Here is a 17502-nt window from a genome sequence, read left to right on the forward strand (position 1 = left end):
CCAAAATATGCCTGGGACATGTGCACTCCTATTCAGATATGACTGAAACATTTCCTGTTAAAATCATTATTTTAAACCTAGTTCCTGGCTAGTTTGTTAGGAACAGGCATGCGCAGTAAATTTTCAAATCGTGCTATTCATGAAATTGTATTCAAACTAAAAGCTAGATATGGACATTTCTCAGACCGGTCTCAAACGCGTCCAAAAAGACTTATAATATGTGTGCACTTTGAAGCATAATTGCATGAGGTCGCACAATATCTCATGTCGGCCATGTCGGCCATGTTAAATAAATATGATGTGGTGGCATTGGCACAGTGTTCAGAAATCCTGCAACTAAACTGCCATTTATCATACAAAATTGTCAGCAACCTAAATCTGGTGTCATCTGGAGCTTGATTCAAGAAGCTGCACCTATTTATTGAACAGTTTGAGTCAATATTCAATATTCATTGAAATCACAAATACAGGCATGGAGTTATGTTGATATGCTTTTCAACATAGGAATGAATGCAAGCACATTTAAAAGTGCTTCTCGCATTGATGTTCTAATTATCACATTTACTTGATGAAGGCAGTCTACACCATATGAATATGAGTTACATTAGTTCATTTGTTATTTTATTGGGTTATGGCTTTTGTCAATTATTTGGAAAATGTTGCTGGGAATAAATGCTCAATCTTCATGCTGATGTTAGTGTGTCTTTGTTCATTGTAACCACTCAATGTATTCCTGTGCTTAAAATGAGTCTATAACATATTTATGTTTGTGATATGTTTGAAGCATCTCTTAGATTATACATAAATATTTTAATCAAACGCCAAACATGTCCCAAATCTGGCCACACCAGTCATACAAAATTATACTAGTTTCAAAATAGTAGATGATGGTGATACACATCTGAAGTATGTCTCATTCACACATTTGTTTAAAATTGATGTTTCGGGCAATCGATCTGATATTGAGTACGTACGATAAAATTGTAGTGATCAGTCACAAGATCATTTTTTTTCATTATTCATGAAGTGTTGGGGGCAATTAGTGTTTTCGCAAATGGTGACTTGTGAAGCATTCCGTACATTACTGATATAATTATGTAATCCACGAACATGCCATGTTATTTTCGCCCTGGATTGAATGGACGGGCAGAGGCGACACCTGGAACCTACGACTGCTGTTCAAATGGCCTTGAAATTATCTTCATTTGATACAATATTGCAGTTTGATTATTGCGACAGTTTAATCATAAATGCTATATGCAATAATGTATATTTTATCGTGTGTCGAAAGCAAATGTTTTTGAAGTGTTACAAATATATCCTAACACAGGATCGCCACTGGGGGCATCATTTATTCAGTGTGGACGTGGACAGACAGTTACCACACATGGCAGCCCGAATAATCCCTGTCATCGACTTCACTGCGTATGGTTTGCTGAGAGAGTCTCCGGAAGAGGAGTTTTTCCAGAAACTTATAGATGACGTACATAATGCATTCAAGACAATCGGTTTTCTTTATTTGACCAACCATGGTATTCCACAAACACTGGTGAGTATAGATCGAATGCACGCGCCATTATCAAACACATCATCCGCTATTTTAGCCTTCAGTATAAAATCGTAATAAATACGGCTAGAATGTATTCGTTACGTTTTCGATGTGTATTGATTTGCAATATAATTCATCTGGAATGTTAAAGTGAAATTCGGTGACTAGGTAGCACCCTGAAACGCTGGAAACCTAATCACGTCCGAATTTATGAAACTGTTCGTTGATGTGCTGCTATTTGCAAGGAGGATATATTGCGAATTACACATATCACTTAACACTTTTGAATACCATCCTCGTTCCAATTAAGTAAATGTTATTTTCTCTTCATTATTTTATTAGATATTAAATTTGTTACATTACACAAAGTAATATTTTAAGACATTTATAGATATTACAAGAAATAATTAATAAATGGCAATATTAATGTTATATCAACACTGACATTTTAAAAAATAGGTCGAGGTCAAACAAAAAATAGCGAATTAGTATTTAGATAACAAAGTAGCATTTTCATTGTTTAAAAATAGTTCAAACCAGTCACTACATAAATGTAAATCTAATTAGCAATAACGTTTATTTATAAATGTTATCATTATTGTTTGTATGTACGGCGAACCCGTGAGAAATACTAGGCACACTGGGAATTTCAACATTATTGGCAAAAGCTCGCATACTTTGGGTGAATACTATACCATAATAGAAGCATAGTTGGTAAATATATTGTATGTATTTCTGGTCGCACGGCTTTTCAAGGTCAGTGGCTTGCAATTATAACGTATTGCCTTGATGCCAAATAAGTGGTTTGTGAAAACTGACATTAGAGGCGAGGGTTTGATAGTTTGATATTCAAATCCCTGAGATTTGAGTATTTATGTTGCAATTTCACAATACCACATGCCATTCCACTACGTGCCATGTCATTTGATGCAACGACATCCATTCCAATATGTGCCATACAATTTGATGCAAGAACATGCAATTCCACCATGCGCCATGTCATTTGATGCAATGACATGCCATTCCACAATGCGCAATGCCATTTTATGCAACGACATGCCATTCTACCAAGCGCCATGTCATTTGATGCAATGACATGCCATTCTACAATGTGCAATGCCATTTTATGCAACAACATGCCATTCTACCATACACTATGTCATTTGATGCAAAAACATGCCATTCCACAATGCGGAATGCCATTTTATGTAACGACATGCCATTCCACTATGCGCCATGCCTTTTGATGCAATGATATGCCAATCCACTATGTGCAATGCCATTTTATGTAACGACATGCCATTCCACAATGCGCCATGCTTTTTGATGCAATGACATGCATTCTACTATCCGCAATGCAATTTTATGTAAACACATGCCATTCCACTATGTGCCATGTTATTTGATGAAACTACATGTCATTTCACTTTGTGCCATTTTATTTGATGCAACGACATGCCATGTTACTGTGCGCCATGCATCTTTTCCTTCCAAGGATCCACCATGGTATTTATTTATTTATTTATTTATTTATTTATTTATTTATTTATTTATTTATTTATTTATTTATTTATTTATTTATTTATTTATTTATTTATTTATTTATTTATTTATTTATTTATTTATTTATTTATTTATTTATTTATTTTGATGCAGATTGATAATGCATTCAAGCATTCATCTATGTTCTTTTCCTTGCCATCTGAAACAAAGAATAAATATCTGAAAATGAAGAATAGCCACCACGGCTACATCGAAAATGGCGGGGAAGCGTAAGTAGTTCCACTGCTTAACATTGAATCAGTTTGTGTTAGTTATATTTTAGTTTAAAACAATTCTTTACTAACCCTAACTCCCATCTTGTTATCTTGAAGACGGACTAAGTGGGCGCATACTTAGAACAAGTCTGAAACAAACAATCTCATTCACTATACACAATCAAAACCGATGGAATAACTCTTAAAATGATTATATTCAACTCCTAAAATGATCTGCAATGGTATGTCGAGTATATTTCATTTTATGTATGCTACTAGCATCTAAATATTTGGAGGTTATAAATTTTATTTTATTTTATTTTATTTTATTGTTTATTTGTTAATAGTTTTTTAAAAGTTTTGGTAATTGCGAATGCCAAACAAGGATCTGACCCAATGAAAATATAAATCCCGTTCAAATCTCGTATAAGCTACAGCCAATCACAGCTAACATTTTAAATTGGCCGACGGCGTACTCATTGGAGAAATATTTAACAAACAATTCCAATGTACAAGAAAAAAGATCATGTTGCGTCGCATGGGTTTCATTTTGAAGACAATCATCTCATCTCAATCAAAGGTTGGCCGGGGAAAATGCCCGGAAAAGATGGTTAAATGCTGTTTTTCATTTGCCTTTGAAAGCTAAAAAATCATGTTCTGTCATGTACTGCGACGGACAATTTATTTAATTTTTCCTTTTACTCACTCGCACCTTAAACTGTTAAAGTGAGAAGCCTATACTTTTCGCAGTGTAGCAAGACTGCATGTTCTCATCGGTGTTAGTGTTTATTAGTTTGTCTCATCCATTTTCCCGCAAATTTGTGTTGCCCTCATAAATTATCTGTGGGAATTTGAATTCTCGTTATTGAACTATTATATTCCAAAATTGTCATTTCCAACAAATATGTACACTTCCTGATGCATCTTCGCCAGCCAAGGTTCGTTTATTCAGTCATCTCTTCGACTTTACACCAAACACTGAGCATAATTATCTAGATGGAAACAAAAAAATAAATAAATCATGATGATAGAACACTCTAGGCAGCTATAGTAAGCAATGCAAACTGATTTTAAACTGTATAACGGTGTATACGCAGAATATTGGAGAATATATTTCCTGATCAATTTAGATGTGTGCGAAATAAAAACTATTTTATTCTAGTCCAAATCAGCTCAATTACTTTAATATTCGTTGTTGTACGAAATGTTGATACATTTTAATAAATATTTACAGCTACGGCTTCAATACCGTAGACGAGTTTGGCAAGACAGTCACCAAAACAGTCACCCGTCTCTAGGGCAAGTGACTGGAAAAAGATACCGGTGTTCGGTGGAACCGGTGGAAAAAAATCGTCACTCCTGGAATAACTACGCAAAATAACAACCTAAACTGGAACCATTTAAGCCACAATATTAACATAAAAATCATAGATGATTTTCGTTGCATTTGACAACTTATCGAAAAGCCGTTATTTTCCCGATCGTTTTCATCGCTAAAGTCGGTATAATCGCCATTTTATTTGAGTGTGTGTGTGACCTGATTCTGGTGACGTCATCAGGTGCGCTATAGAAGGAGGTCTGTGATTCGTTGACTAAACCAGTCATAGGAGGTCTCGTTGCAATCTCGGTACATATGCATTGGTTCAGATGATAAATATACCTAATCACAAATACGTAATAAAAAAATATTAAAATAAAATATAAAATAAAATACACGCCGTAAATACATCGGATTGTATCAGAAAGTGGCTCATTCCACGTTTAATATTTAAACATAGTACTCTATTTCACGTTTATAAAAATATTTAGGATTTCGTCTTTTGCCTTTTTCAAATTTGACATATTTTAAAGCACTCTCGATTGCCTGTTTAGAGAATCTGTCTGTCGTGGTTGTTACAATTGAACAATAAACATTTGGTTTAATTTTCAGAACAAACCCGAGTAGACCTGGGGATTACAAGGAATGTTATAACTACGTGCCTATGTTTTGTATTGGTAATTCCAAGGTGAGTTTATATATATGTCAGGAGTAAGGGAGGTGTGATAATATGATATTTATATAAATGTGTTTGTCGAATCAGAGATAAGGTAACTGTATTAATTATTTGTATTTAACATTTAACAGACCAAAAATGGCACCAGACACATTAAGGGTATAATTACTACTAATAAGCGACAATGATGTAATATTTCTAAGATTACTGATTGGTCTGAAAATTCAAACATAATTTCTCGTCATGCTTTGTTTAAATTGAGTATTGTTACAGTGTAAGGCCTGTTTATTGCAATTGAAAGTGCCACCCGCAGAACTCACACTGGACAGGGGGTTCTTTCACTGTGAGTATCGGGTAGACAAGACAATAGTAATGGAAATGAAATACACATAACAACGTTATTACAAGATACCTTTGCTTTCGACACTATCCGAGTAATTTTTTTAAATGAAAATAACATATATTTATTGATTAATAATATATAATTTACAGTGATATGTATTTCATTCGTTTTAACTTTTGTTAAAAATTTGTTTGAATCCAGTACAAATGCACAAATATAAAAGTGATTCAGATTGAAGTTCAACATGAGAGATATGCAACATTCTTTTGTCTCCCAAATGTCAGTTCAGCAAAATACAATATGGGGATTGTTGAAATGACTTCAAGTTGTCTATTTGTAGATGATGCCGACAGACAATTCGGATCTTAAGTTCACAGAATCCATTCTAAATGTATTTGATGTATGCATGGAATTATCCAATCGGCTGTTTGAGGTCATGGCGAGGGGTCTACAACTGGAGGTGAGTTTATCCAAGGGAAAGAACAAAACTATGTGGTAATATCGATGAAATAGACAGATGCGTCAGTTCTTTGGCCAACACTCGTGCATAATATATAATACTGCTGTACTAAGAACAATTTATATTAACCTATCACTATCAATTATATATTATCATATAATTAATTGCAGCTTTATTGAGTTATTAATGATTTATTTTTAGAGTGATCGCATTTTTGCGTTATTTCATTTTCACAGGATCCATTACTATTTGTAAACGCTCATAAAGGCATCAAAGGACCAGACAATACTACAACACTGAGAACTCTCTACTACCCACCAATATCACCGGGTATTGAATTGAAACCCAATCAGATACGATGTGAAGAGCATTCAGATTATGGATCAATGACATTACTATTCCAAGATGATATTGGAGGACTAGAGGTAGGTTATTTTCAACAGTTTGTTGGAGTCTGATCAAAATCGTTTCTCAAAAAACAACTTTACATCATATCATGACGATAGAATCAGTCAATTTAGAAATATCATGTATGTTATCGGGAAGCATTTTGACACGATTTTACTGAAAAGACGATTTGTACACAAACCTATGGTTTACATGACATTGTAGGATTATTTAGGCTCAACAACTTGCATGTCTGATATTAGAAACAACAATTTCAAAACAAATTGTTTCCTAATTGTGTTTCTAAGTGGCAACCTCGCAATGCTGATGCATTGTGGCACATCCCTGACAATCACGTGATCGCGCCAACGGCTCCGTTCATTGGTCTGTTACATGTTTCATCTGTCTCGCCTAAAGATTTTTTTAGAAGTATGTAAGATTTGGTACTAGACGTGAACAGTCGGGCATCATCGATATCGTTGAAAACTGGTTATACGCATAAAGCTGAACTATCCGTTTGAGGAAATGCCTATTTTTCGGGGGTTGAACATATACAGACCCGCCAGAAAGTATTTACGCGCCACACTACAGGCAGCTACTACCTACGATATTATACAATAAAATAAACTCAATAACGGTTTGAATAAATATATTTATATATCTAATAAAATATGCGTTTTTACACACAATAAAAACAACAAAATTGTCATTGTCATACAGGATTGAATAAAAACGGCAGTCTGAACGAAACAGTGAAAAAACGTTCGAATTCTCTATGGAGAATACCGTGTAAACGCAAGCTCATGAATATTAATGAAGACATAGAACGCGGCGATTGTCAATAAAGCGTGTGTCCACCTCTTCGCTGGATGACTTCTCTGAGCCGTTTTGGCATGGTATCGACGAGTTTCCGACACATGTTCACTTGGGACTGTCCCCAAGCTTCCATTATACTCGCGTATAAATCCTCGATGTTAGCAACTGGTCGGGAATGCACCTCTAAATCGATCAACTCCCAGAGGTTCTCAATGGGATTCAAATCTGGAGACTGTGCAGGCCAATTCAAAGTGGTAAAGTTGTCGAAAAAATATCCGTACTCTTGTGGATTATTTAGAAAATCCGTCACTGCCAATGCTGTGTGAACGGGGGCATTATCCTGTTGGAAATGAAAATTGGGTCCAACGAGTCTTAGTGCCGACGGTATCATTTCGTTTTGCAGGATATCCAAATATTTCCATCGGTTCATGGTCGTCGGTACACGGACCAGCGACCCTAAGCCGGTAGCCGAAAAACATCCCCACACCATGACGCTACCACCACCAAATTTTATTGTAGGTTTAATGCATTTCAGCTCGTATTCTTCACCTGGTCTCCGACGTACAAATAATCTTCCACGGCTACGAAACACCGTAAACTTTGATTCGTCCGACCAGATAACTTGAGCCCACTGCGCCGGAGTCCAGTCGATGTGTTGTCTGGCAAATTGCAACCGCGCTGCGATGTGTCGAGGTTGCAGTTTAGGTTTCTTTTTTGCAACACAGCCGCGAAGATTACCATCCTTATATAGTCTTGATTTTATAGTGCTCAAACTCAATCTTTTCCCAGTGAGTTGATTAAAATTGGCACGCAAATCACGGGCGGTGTGAAACCGATTCGCTAAACTAGACCTGATGAGTAGCCGTCTTCGCGTTGCGTTGTACGCCTTGGTCGACCTGATCGACGACGATTGCCCATACTACCTCGCAGACGAAGTTTTCGCAGGTTGAAACGTATGGAGCCTTCAGAAATTCCCAGTCTTCTTGCAATTTCCCTATTAGACACTCCTTCTGTATACAGTGCTTCAATGTTCCCTTTAGTAAATTCTGACAATTCCCTAACTTTCGGCATGGCTCAATGTTTGTAAATAAAAATTACGTATCTGACACTATGACCTCGATAGGAATATTCATGAACTACAACTGACAGGTATTCCCGCCCAGAAGCGCGTGTTGAAATAATTTCAGCTTCCCAATTGGTTCAAATTTGCATGAGAAAGGACACGACTATCGCACATGTTTTATGGCGCGAAGTTTTAATGAGATGCAAATATATGCAAATGAGCGCGCTCCCATAGAGCGAACCATGGCGATTTTCGCTCACTGAAAAAACGTCTACATACAAAAAAACTAAACACAAATCTACCATTTTATTTTGACTAAAATGCACTAGTACTTCTTAAATTTAGTATATTTTAAAGTCAACACATCATGTTACCCGGAATTGTTATTTTTAGTTACGAAAACGATCAAATGACAGGTGCGTAAATATTTTCTGGCGGGTCTGTATCTCTCCAACGTAAGAATTACCTGTCAAGCTTGTCGAAGTCCCTACTGCTACGCATAGTTACCGTGTACAGTAAATAAAGTAGTTGGATGGTTAGCATTCAACGAACATAATAGCTCTTACTAGGTGATGACCTGCAGAGGCGGTGGCACGAAATTTTTCACTAACCTTGCGCGCGACCTTACTAGGAGGGCTGGGGGAATGCTCCCCTTAAAAATTGGAAAATCAATACTCTCTGAAACGCTATTTCCTGCATTTTAAGGGTCAAGTTTTGCTGGAGGGGCGACGCCACAAACCTGATATGTCACACATGTTCATGTGTCTTGAATAGAGTTATTTTGTATGGTATATGTGACAATCAAAACTCGTATTCGTATATGAATACTTTATATCAGTGTCGTATTTAACTGAATACGATGTTGTTGTTTTTTTATAATTGAATATATCACTGACACTCTGCTGTCCTTATATTTATAGACCACGGCGTAGTCAGTCAAAACATTTCTGTGAATACAAAAAAAATCAATATATAAATACAACAGACTGGTTTTGAAAATGTTTATATTTCACAGATACAATGTCTGGATGGTAGTTTTATTGACGCCACGCCCATAGATGGAAGTATTATTGTCAACATAGGAGATTTAATGCAGCGATGGACTTCTGATAAACTCGTTTCCGCAGTTAGTGACATCGCCTATTTATAATATATATGGTTTGCTTGTGTTTAAATATAACTGTTACATAGATTATTGCGGGTTCTACATGTGAAACAGGACGTATAGCATGAGGTCTATATATCATTGTCTTGTTGATATAGTGAATATATTTTATCGAATGTTTGTTTTAAAATGTTTTACTTTTCAATTGTTTTTGATCTTGGACAGGCTAACCTTCTAAATGAATGACTGAAAATGTATGTTGTTCAAAAGCATGTTGTTATTTCTACATTTGAGTATTAAGGCGAGAGGATCGACACCTGCGCACGCACAGGAATTGAGTTCCAAACGATGATAACCGCACAAACTAAAAATGCAAAGGCTCATGGATATAGGCTTGTTTGTAAACTTTGACACGCTATGGCCATCTGACGCATGCGCGGGTGACGACTCGCCCGCTTTAACTCTACGAAATGCCATAATTTAGATGTGTTTTTTTTCATATGTAATACACTTACGGTAATGCTGTTACGTCATTGAGTTAATTGTATTTTATGTTTGTTTACAGGTACATAAAGTTGGAATACCAAAAAGCATCAAAAAAAGAGAATCCAGTCGTCAATCGATAGCATTTTTCAACGTTCCTGATAATGTTTCTGTTGTCAAGTGTGTGGATGGTAGTGATAAATACCCACCAATACGCCCTGACGATTACCTTAAACAAAAATTTTACGAAACTTTTAAGATATAATCTTAAATATACAATTGCTAAATTTATGATTTGTGAATGTTTCCCATACCAGACATTTGCATATGCATGTAAACATACACTGATCGTATTCTTCTTCGACGTCACAAAATACATTACGAAACATCTTATGATTTAGTCTTAGAAATGTAATCCAAGTTCACAATATTAGCTGGTAGTATACAAACTATATAAATTCGTAAACTGTGTTTCTAGATACAGTTGATTATTCTTTGTCTTAATCTTGTTGATTATTCTTTGTTTTGATCTTGTTGATTATTCTTTGTCTTGATCATTTATCAATTTTTTGACTGTGAAACTATGTGCTTTGTCAAATACACCATACTAATTATCAATAATATATGTGATAATACATTCTGTTTTCAAAATGACATCCTAAACTTTATGAACGTATATTTAAAACATATATTGAAATAAAATTGCTATTCTTATTAACCACGCCCTTTGGTGACGAGACGCTACTTTGACGTTAATGGGTGACAGGAATTCCGTCGATATAGGTCTGTAATCGTCTATCAATTATGATTTTTTGTTTTTGAGGCGTTTTACTTATTTAAGAAACAAACAACTGGGGAGTTGGGGAGTCGAAACCTACGCTTGCGTCAGGTGGCCATAGCGTGTCATTGATTACAAACAAGCGTCTACCCATGAGCCTTTGCGTTCTTAACGTGTGTTATCATCGCTTTGGACTCAATTCCCGCGCGTGCGCGTGTGACGACCCTCCCGCTTTAAACGACATTGTGTTCACCCATATATGGAAGAAGCATTAACTCCATATTGGATTTTGCAAAGGATTGTGTGCTAGAAAATTGAACTATAGAGGGTATTTGGTAAACTCGTACCTTTGCCATACAGCCTTGTGCTAACAATATCTGTAAACCTGTTTTCTAGCAACTTATGATTGTATTTTTGAACTTTCCATTAATTTCACTGGTAAGATTGTTTTGAAGATTTTTTTTCAGATTTTTTACTGTTTGTGACTGCAAGCTGTCTGCAACCATAAGATACGAGTTTCCCCCAACGCATTTTATGCTTCATTTTTCTATCCCACAAAATCCAATGTGGAGTTAACACAATTCTCCCCTATACCTTAGCTCATTGAGGTAAAAGACTGTCTTTTACCCCCATGGTCAGCTTGACATCACAGGAAAATTACATCAATAGAGGGCGCGATTTCTAGGAATAGTGTATTATGTAACATTCTATACCTTGCGTACAATCAAGAGGCCTATAGTTTACTTTCAAATAAATTTTCATTGTCCCTCCAGTTGACATTGATATGTTACCAGTATCTCAGGATCAGAGTAAACTGATTAATACACAGTGGTGTGGTGTGGTGTGATAACTATAGTGACCCAGATGTCACTGAAACGCCTTGTTCACAGTCATGTCTTTTTCTTAATTGCACCTGACTTATGTTTGTCACTTAGCGTAGGGATCAAAAACATTGTTATTAATATCAGGGCGACAGTATCTGCAACTAATACTATATATATATTTGGTAGAAAAAACATAAAAATTAATATTTTCAGTTCTGTTTCCATGGCAACTATTTTACAAGCAAGTTTGGCACCAGTACATATATGCTACCATGTTCTAAACTTTCAGCCAATTTGAAGTTCAACTTGTGAAGTTATAGATGATCAATTTCTGACAACAGATTCTATGATGTCATACTTTACCCATAATCCTTTCCTGAAGAATCAAGATGGCGGACTACATGAATTGGTGAAAAGTTGAATATCTAGAGAATGAAGAGTGATGAAAAAAATGTGAATTGCATGTTCTTACTCTTACCGAGCTCTTTAATCTGAGAGTATTATGTTGTTAGCCTTGAATTCCCCTTTAACCTCTATCAGATGTGTTCATTTCTTAGTGATGATTAGTTTTTCACTTTTGATATTTTTTTACTTTTGTATGTATATGGAGTATTAGTATTGTATTTTAATTTACTGTCACCTTTCTATCATATATAGACTGTAAAATATCATATCTTAATATATATTAGCTGAAATTGCTCCAATTCAAAGGGTCAATTATGAAAAACACCCTCATACTGAGAGACAATTTGTAGTTTAAAGTTTGAGATAGTGTAGATACAGTTTTGCTACCAGATTGATAGTACAGTAAAGAAGTGGGAAGAAGTATAAACGAAACCTACGACCAAAACATTAATTGCTTCTTCATTGGGTTAAAATACATATTTCCCTGCATCTACGGAAGACATGACAAATAGCACATAGCATGATGTCACACTACCGATCTTTGTCATATTGTACCTATTACCGTGTTTTATACTACTCGATAACTAGGACACTGCTCATATCGGCAATCTCATGTGTTTATTTTCAGAAGTATTATACCGGGCGCGTATTCGGTATTATTTGAGCTTCTTTTGCTTTAAAAATATACCTATGCATACTTACCGCAAGAGTAGCATCAATCATCGCCTACGGTACGGATTGATACACACCTCTTGCTACCTTCAAGCCAAGATTCAGTATCGCGTTATTATATACAATTACATATAGCATAACTCGTGATGACAGGCAATTGTAGGATTATTTAGGCTCAACAACTAAAGTGAATTGCAAACGAACGCATCAAATGTATCTTACGTGCTAACGCTGAATAATATCCAATATTTGTATGTAGTATTCTTTCAAAAGTCACGTTTTGCAATATTATTGAACAACATATTATAATGTTTTAGTTTGGTAGTTTCGTCAATGTGCCTTGAAATTCAACTGATTGCACACTTGACATGTGACTGTTTTGGATTGCTATGGGTATTTTAACTATTTTAAAAAAATCAAGATAACGTGTGAAGATGATAGCTTTATTGACGTCAAAAAACCGGAAGAGATGTTTTGTGAATCTGGGATATTTAATGGAGAGATGGACATCTGACACACTGAAAGCAAGGGTAAGTATCAGCATAAACGCCATTTGTGACATCTTTTCATCTTGCTTTGTTTTTTATCTCAAAGTTTTTAAATGACATAAGACGACACGAACGCATTTATTAAGATAGTTTCATCATTGGCCGGTGAACATTTTCGCCGATTGTGCATTAACAACCATTAGCATCGCAGAAGAGGCCAAGCGGAGTAAAAGTAAAAGTAAGAATACTGGCAGCGAGTGATTGACCAATTGATAGTCTAAAACAGTTCAGTTGTGAGGGCGTTGTTTAACAGAGTCCTGCATGACACTGCGAAAAAAGACGAATATTTCTTCAAAATTGACGAGTCATCGGGTGTAGGGGTGAGTATATGGTTTTATGAATGTCCCATGAACATCATGGAAAACGTTGGTGTTTGGAAGATTATTCTACACTTGTGAATTAGGCAATGCCAAGTTTGTGGCTGAATGGTGTACGTTATAACTGGCCGTGGATTTTTTGGGAGTGCAAAGAGTACTCTTCGATGTGAAGACTGTGGAGGGGTTTCTCAACGGGTAGTTTGTTCTCAGGTTGATATTCAATTTTGCCCTAACTGTAATAAAAAACGCTTTGGATCCGGTAATTCTAATGCTGATAGCTGTCACACGACAGGAGGTGGACCTCAATGTCGGACCACAGATAGTCCAGAAATTAATGAATTGCTGTGTTTCTTGGTCGATAAGATTCATATTTTTCTAACCGATATCATTGTCAAGCTGTGCACAGACCATTTCGACAATGAGGATACTGAAGGCTCTAAGAAATTTGTGTTTGTTATGTTGTAATAATTCGCAATACATTAAACGTCGACAGGGCCAATAATAGTTGAAATTGATTCCCGAAACGGATGACGAGAACTGCCGTGTTTTGTTGCCAATGATTAGGGTAAATTACCACCAATTGATATTACTCATGTGGTTGTTTTCGTAATGACTAGGGAAATGAAATCGGTTAGATCAGAAGTATTTGAGCTGAAGGAATCAGTTCTACGATCTCAATCAAAGCTCTCAATCAAAAATCTGTTCAACAAAATGAAATTCATGAAAAGATGATTTGAAAATCAGGATGTATGGACTAGGCCTGGAATTATACAGTCTGGGGATTGTGAGGATTTGCGTGAGACAGTATTGAATGACGGAAACAGGACAAGAGTGACAATCAGTCTTGTCACGCTTATGCTGGCTCTGTGGGAAAACACTCTCTGATGAAAGAGGGCAGTATAAAAACGTATGCAATACAAGTGAAGTCGCTTTTACCTGGCGTGAGTAGGGTTGTTAAACATTTTAATAAAGATGGCGGCTTCAAAATAGTGAAGCCGCATGTTGCCGAGGTAACCATGAATGTGGCAACTGTGCGTGGTAATAGTTGCTTCATAGTGGTCAAGAGCCGGCGGCGTAGGCGCCCTCATCCGTCAGTTGGAACAGTCAGTGTGGATGAATTGTGCGCCATCACAGCGTTTCGCTCTAATTCTTTTAAAATATTCGTATCTTGATTAGCACCGATTACAAAGTCGTAGGAAATTTGCAGTTTTCTGAAGATGTAAAATGTGAAAACATAAATCTAAGTTTGATACATATAGTTCATTTGTTGTCGAATCTGATAGGGAAGTGTCGCATCGACTATTAAGTCCTGCTCCGTGGCCCAATGGGGTATTACTAATTATGAACATGGCAGTCAGCCTGGTAAAATATAACCTTAGAGATGCAAACTCATCTATTAATGATATTCGAACATCTGTAATGAACTAATGTGCTTCCCTTTGGTTCGAACCTGTCATTTCAACAGTGTCAGTCGAACTTAGATATATACAACCCGAGTTCCATGCCGTGAAGACTTGTAAAAGAGGTCATGTACTAGGAAACTTTGGCCCCACATTTGGCCCCAAGCACACCGAAAATAAGCGAAGTTGTGCTTAGTGAATCACACGTTTATTATACACATATTTTCACGTGATTACATTGCAATTTATATCATACCAACTTGTATATTCGAGTTGGACATTATAAACACATATTACATGAGTTTTATAGATACTTTATGAATACATTGTTTACGAGTTGTTTTAATAGTGGCAATTTCACAATGCTTTAACCTTTGAAATACATCCCTGGTAATTATTTGATCACGCCAATGGCTGCAGCCATTAGCTGTTCGCATTGTTTACTCTGCCACGCTTTCGATTTTTGTTTGAGTTTTAAGATTTTGTCAGGGTAGTAAACAGCGAGGCATTACCTCAGCTGATCGTTTGGATGAATAGAGCTGGACTAATCCATAATGAACATTTGTGAGCACCATCGGCAAAGTGAGTCGACGTTCTCTACACACCACGCTAGTATACCACCAGCAGTATAACTAGACAAAAACTGCAAATCCAGTAGACGACAAAGATACTAACACTGACAAAAACCTTCAGTTTTAGGCACGTATTTTTCAGTATGAAAAAAAATAATATTGCCGCAAATTTGGTTCGCAGATGTACTCTGTGGCAGACAGTGGTCAATGTTTTGTTTATATGACTTTTTGCAAAAAAAACACACACAAAGCAATCATGAAAACATTATACACATGGTACAGACTTCAACTTTCAGCTGAACTGGGTCAAAATAGAAATAAAGTAAAACTACACAGACTGGATTTTCTATACCTAATGGCCTCTATCTGAAACAGGAAGTGTTAATTAGTTCCAGTTCCAATTATTGCCTGAGGTTTCCGTTTTTCTATTTGCAAACAGATTAAATGGAAAAAATATTAAGACTCCCGTGCTGTCAACACTCACGTGGGATTCACTGGAAATTATATGCAATAACATGAATGCATTCACATTATTTCTTCTTTTTCGCTAATGGATAACAACTATTACAGAAGCTGCTCACCTCTGGACAACTGCCCACATCACACTGCAGAATTATCCAGCACACTGACCTACTTTGCATCACAAATGCAGTCATCACTCCAGCCTATACTAAATAAAATACATACACCCTCTTGTAAGTGCATACAACTAACTTCCAATTCCCACTTGCATACCAGCACACTGCTAATTAAATCGTGATCTGATTCATGTACACCTGTACACACGTTGCCAATCAACCACTGGGCACCATAAGTAGATTATGTGATATACGTTAAATTGTTAAATTAAATTCATTTTACAGTAATATAACCTACATACACAAATTACTAGTCAATATAACAGAAAGAAAGCTTAGAAAGTCAGCTCCCACATTATCTGCACTCCTAAATGATTCAATCCGGAATCTAAACGGTTGTAGAGTTCATTGCTCTCGCGAGCATTTGTCATCTTAGTATGTTGTATATACACAAGTGATTGATGATCTGTTTGTAACACAAATTAACGCCCATACAAATATACATCAAAATACTGCACACCCCAGACTATGGCTAACCATTCCTTTTCCGCGTAGTAGTACACAATATAAACTGCTTCGAACAATTGAGTAGCAATAAGATGGGGAACACAATTTGGTTTTTAGGGATGTAAAAGCGATTTCTTGGCTAGGACCCCATTGGTTCAGTCTCACAGACTGTAATGTTGTTCAAGCAGCAAAAGTCAATGCAGAATTTTACAGAACCAACCTTTTTCTTCGCCAGAACAACTGGGGGATAGTATGGAGAGTTTGATAGTTCTATTACCCCCATAGCGCTCCATCATAGACAGCGCTTCTTCACTTCATCTTTCATAGCATAGGGTTTAGGATAAGGTTCTGCTCACTGGCTCATCCAGTTGTAAGCCTTATCTCGTGCTCTCTAAAATTAGTCCTTCCCGGAACATTGGTCAGAACACCAGAGTATTCCCCCAATAATTCCTTCTGTTCGTCGTTCAAATTGGAGTTCACTGCTACATCCTGTATAAATTGAGTTGGTTGTATGATGGGAGAGATCAACACTCCTCAAAGGTATCATTATTTGGATTACCATAACTGAACTCAACTTCCGGTTTAGCTTTAGCTTTAGCGAGTTAGCAGGAAATGTTGTCGTCTTGCAAGAAAGATTAATCTTGTAATTAGTATCATTCAATCGCCCCATTACTTGGATTATTAGATATGCGTTTATTCAATTAAATTACTTTTACCGTACTATAACCTATATACACACATTAATAATAAATATAACAAATAACATCAAAATAGTGACAAATTTGTCACAATTATACATGTTGAGTTTTTACACAGATGTCAAACAATAAAATGTTGTCATGTGACTAATTACGTTGTGGAAAAGTTGTTCAACGGTAGTGCTGTTGCAGTGTATTTTTACTACTATTTTAATATGATATCTCCCGTCCGTCCACGACACATTC

The 17502-nt window shown here is 36.2% G+C and overlaps 1 protein-coding gene across 1 annotated transcript; it reads left to right on the forward strand.

Moving 5' to 3' along the window:
- Nucleotides 1–1387: 1387 nt before the first annotated feature.
- LOC146732662 (uncharacterized) lies at nt 1388–10222 on the forward strand. Its single transcript, XM_085491884.1, has 7 exons — nt 1388–1549; nt 3206–3321; nt 5237–5312; nt 5984–6103; nt 6340–6528; nt 9385–9495; nt 10040–10222. The coding sequence occupies exons 1-7, from the start codon at nt 1388–1390 to the stop codon at nt 10220–10222; spliced, it is 957 nt and encodes a 318-aa protein (XP_085348010.1).
- The last annotated feature ends 7280 nt before the right edge of the window (nt 10223–17502 follow it).

Source organism: Saccoglossus kowalevskii, chromosome 17 (assembly GCF_978046115.1).
Source record: "Saccoglossus kowalevskii chromosome 17, keSacKowa6.1, whole genome shotgun sequence".
Lineage (NCBI taxonomy): Eukaryota > Metazoa > Hemichordata > Enteropneusta > Harrimaniidae > Saccoglossus > Saccoglossus kowalevskii.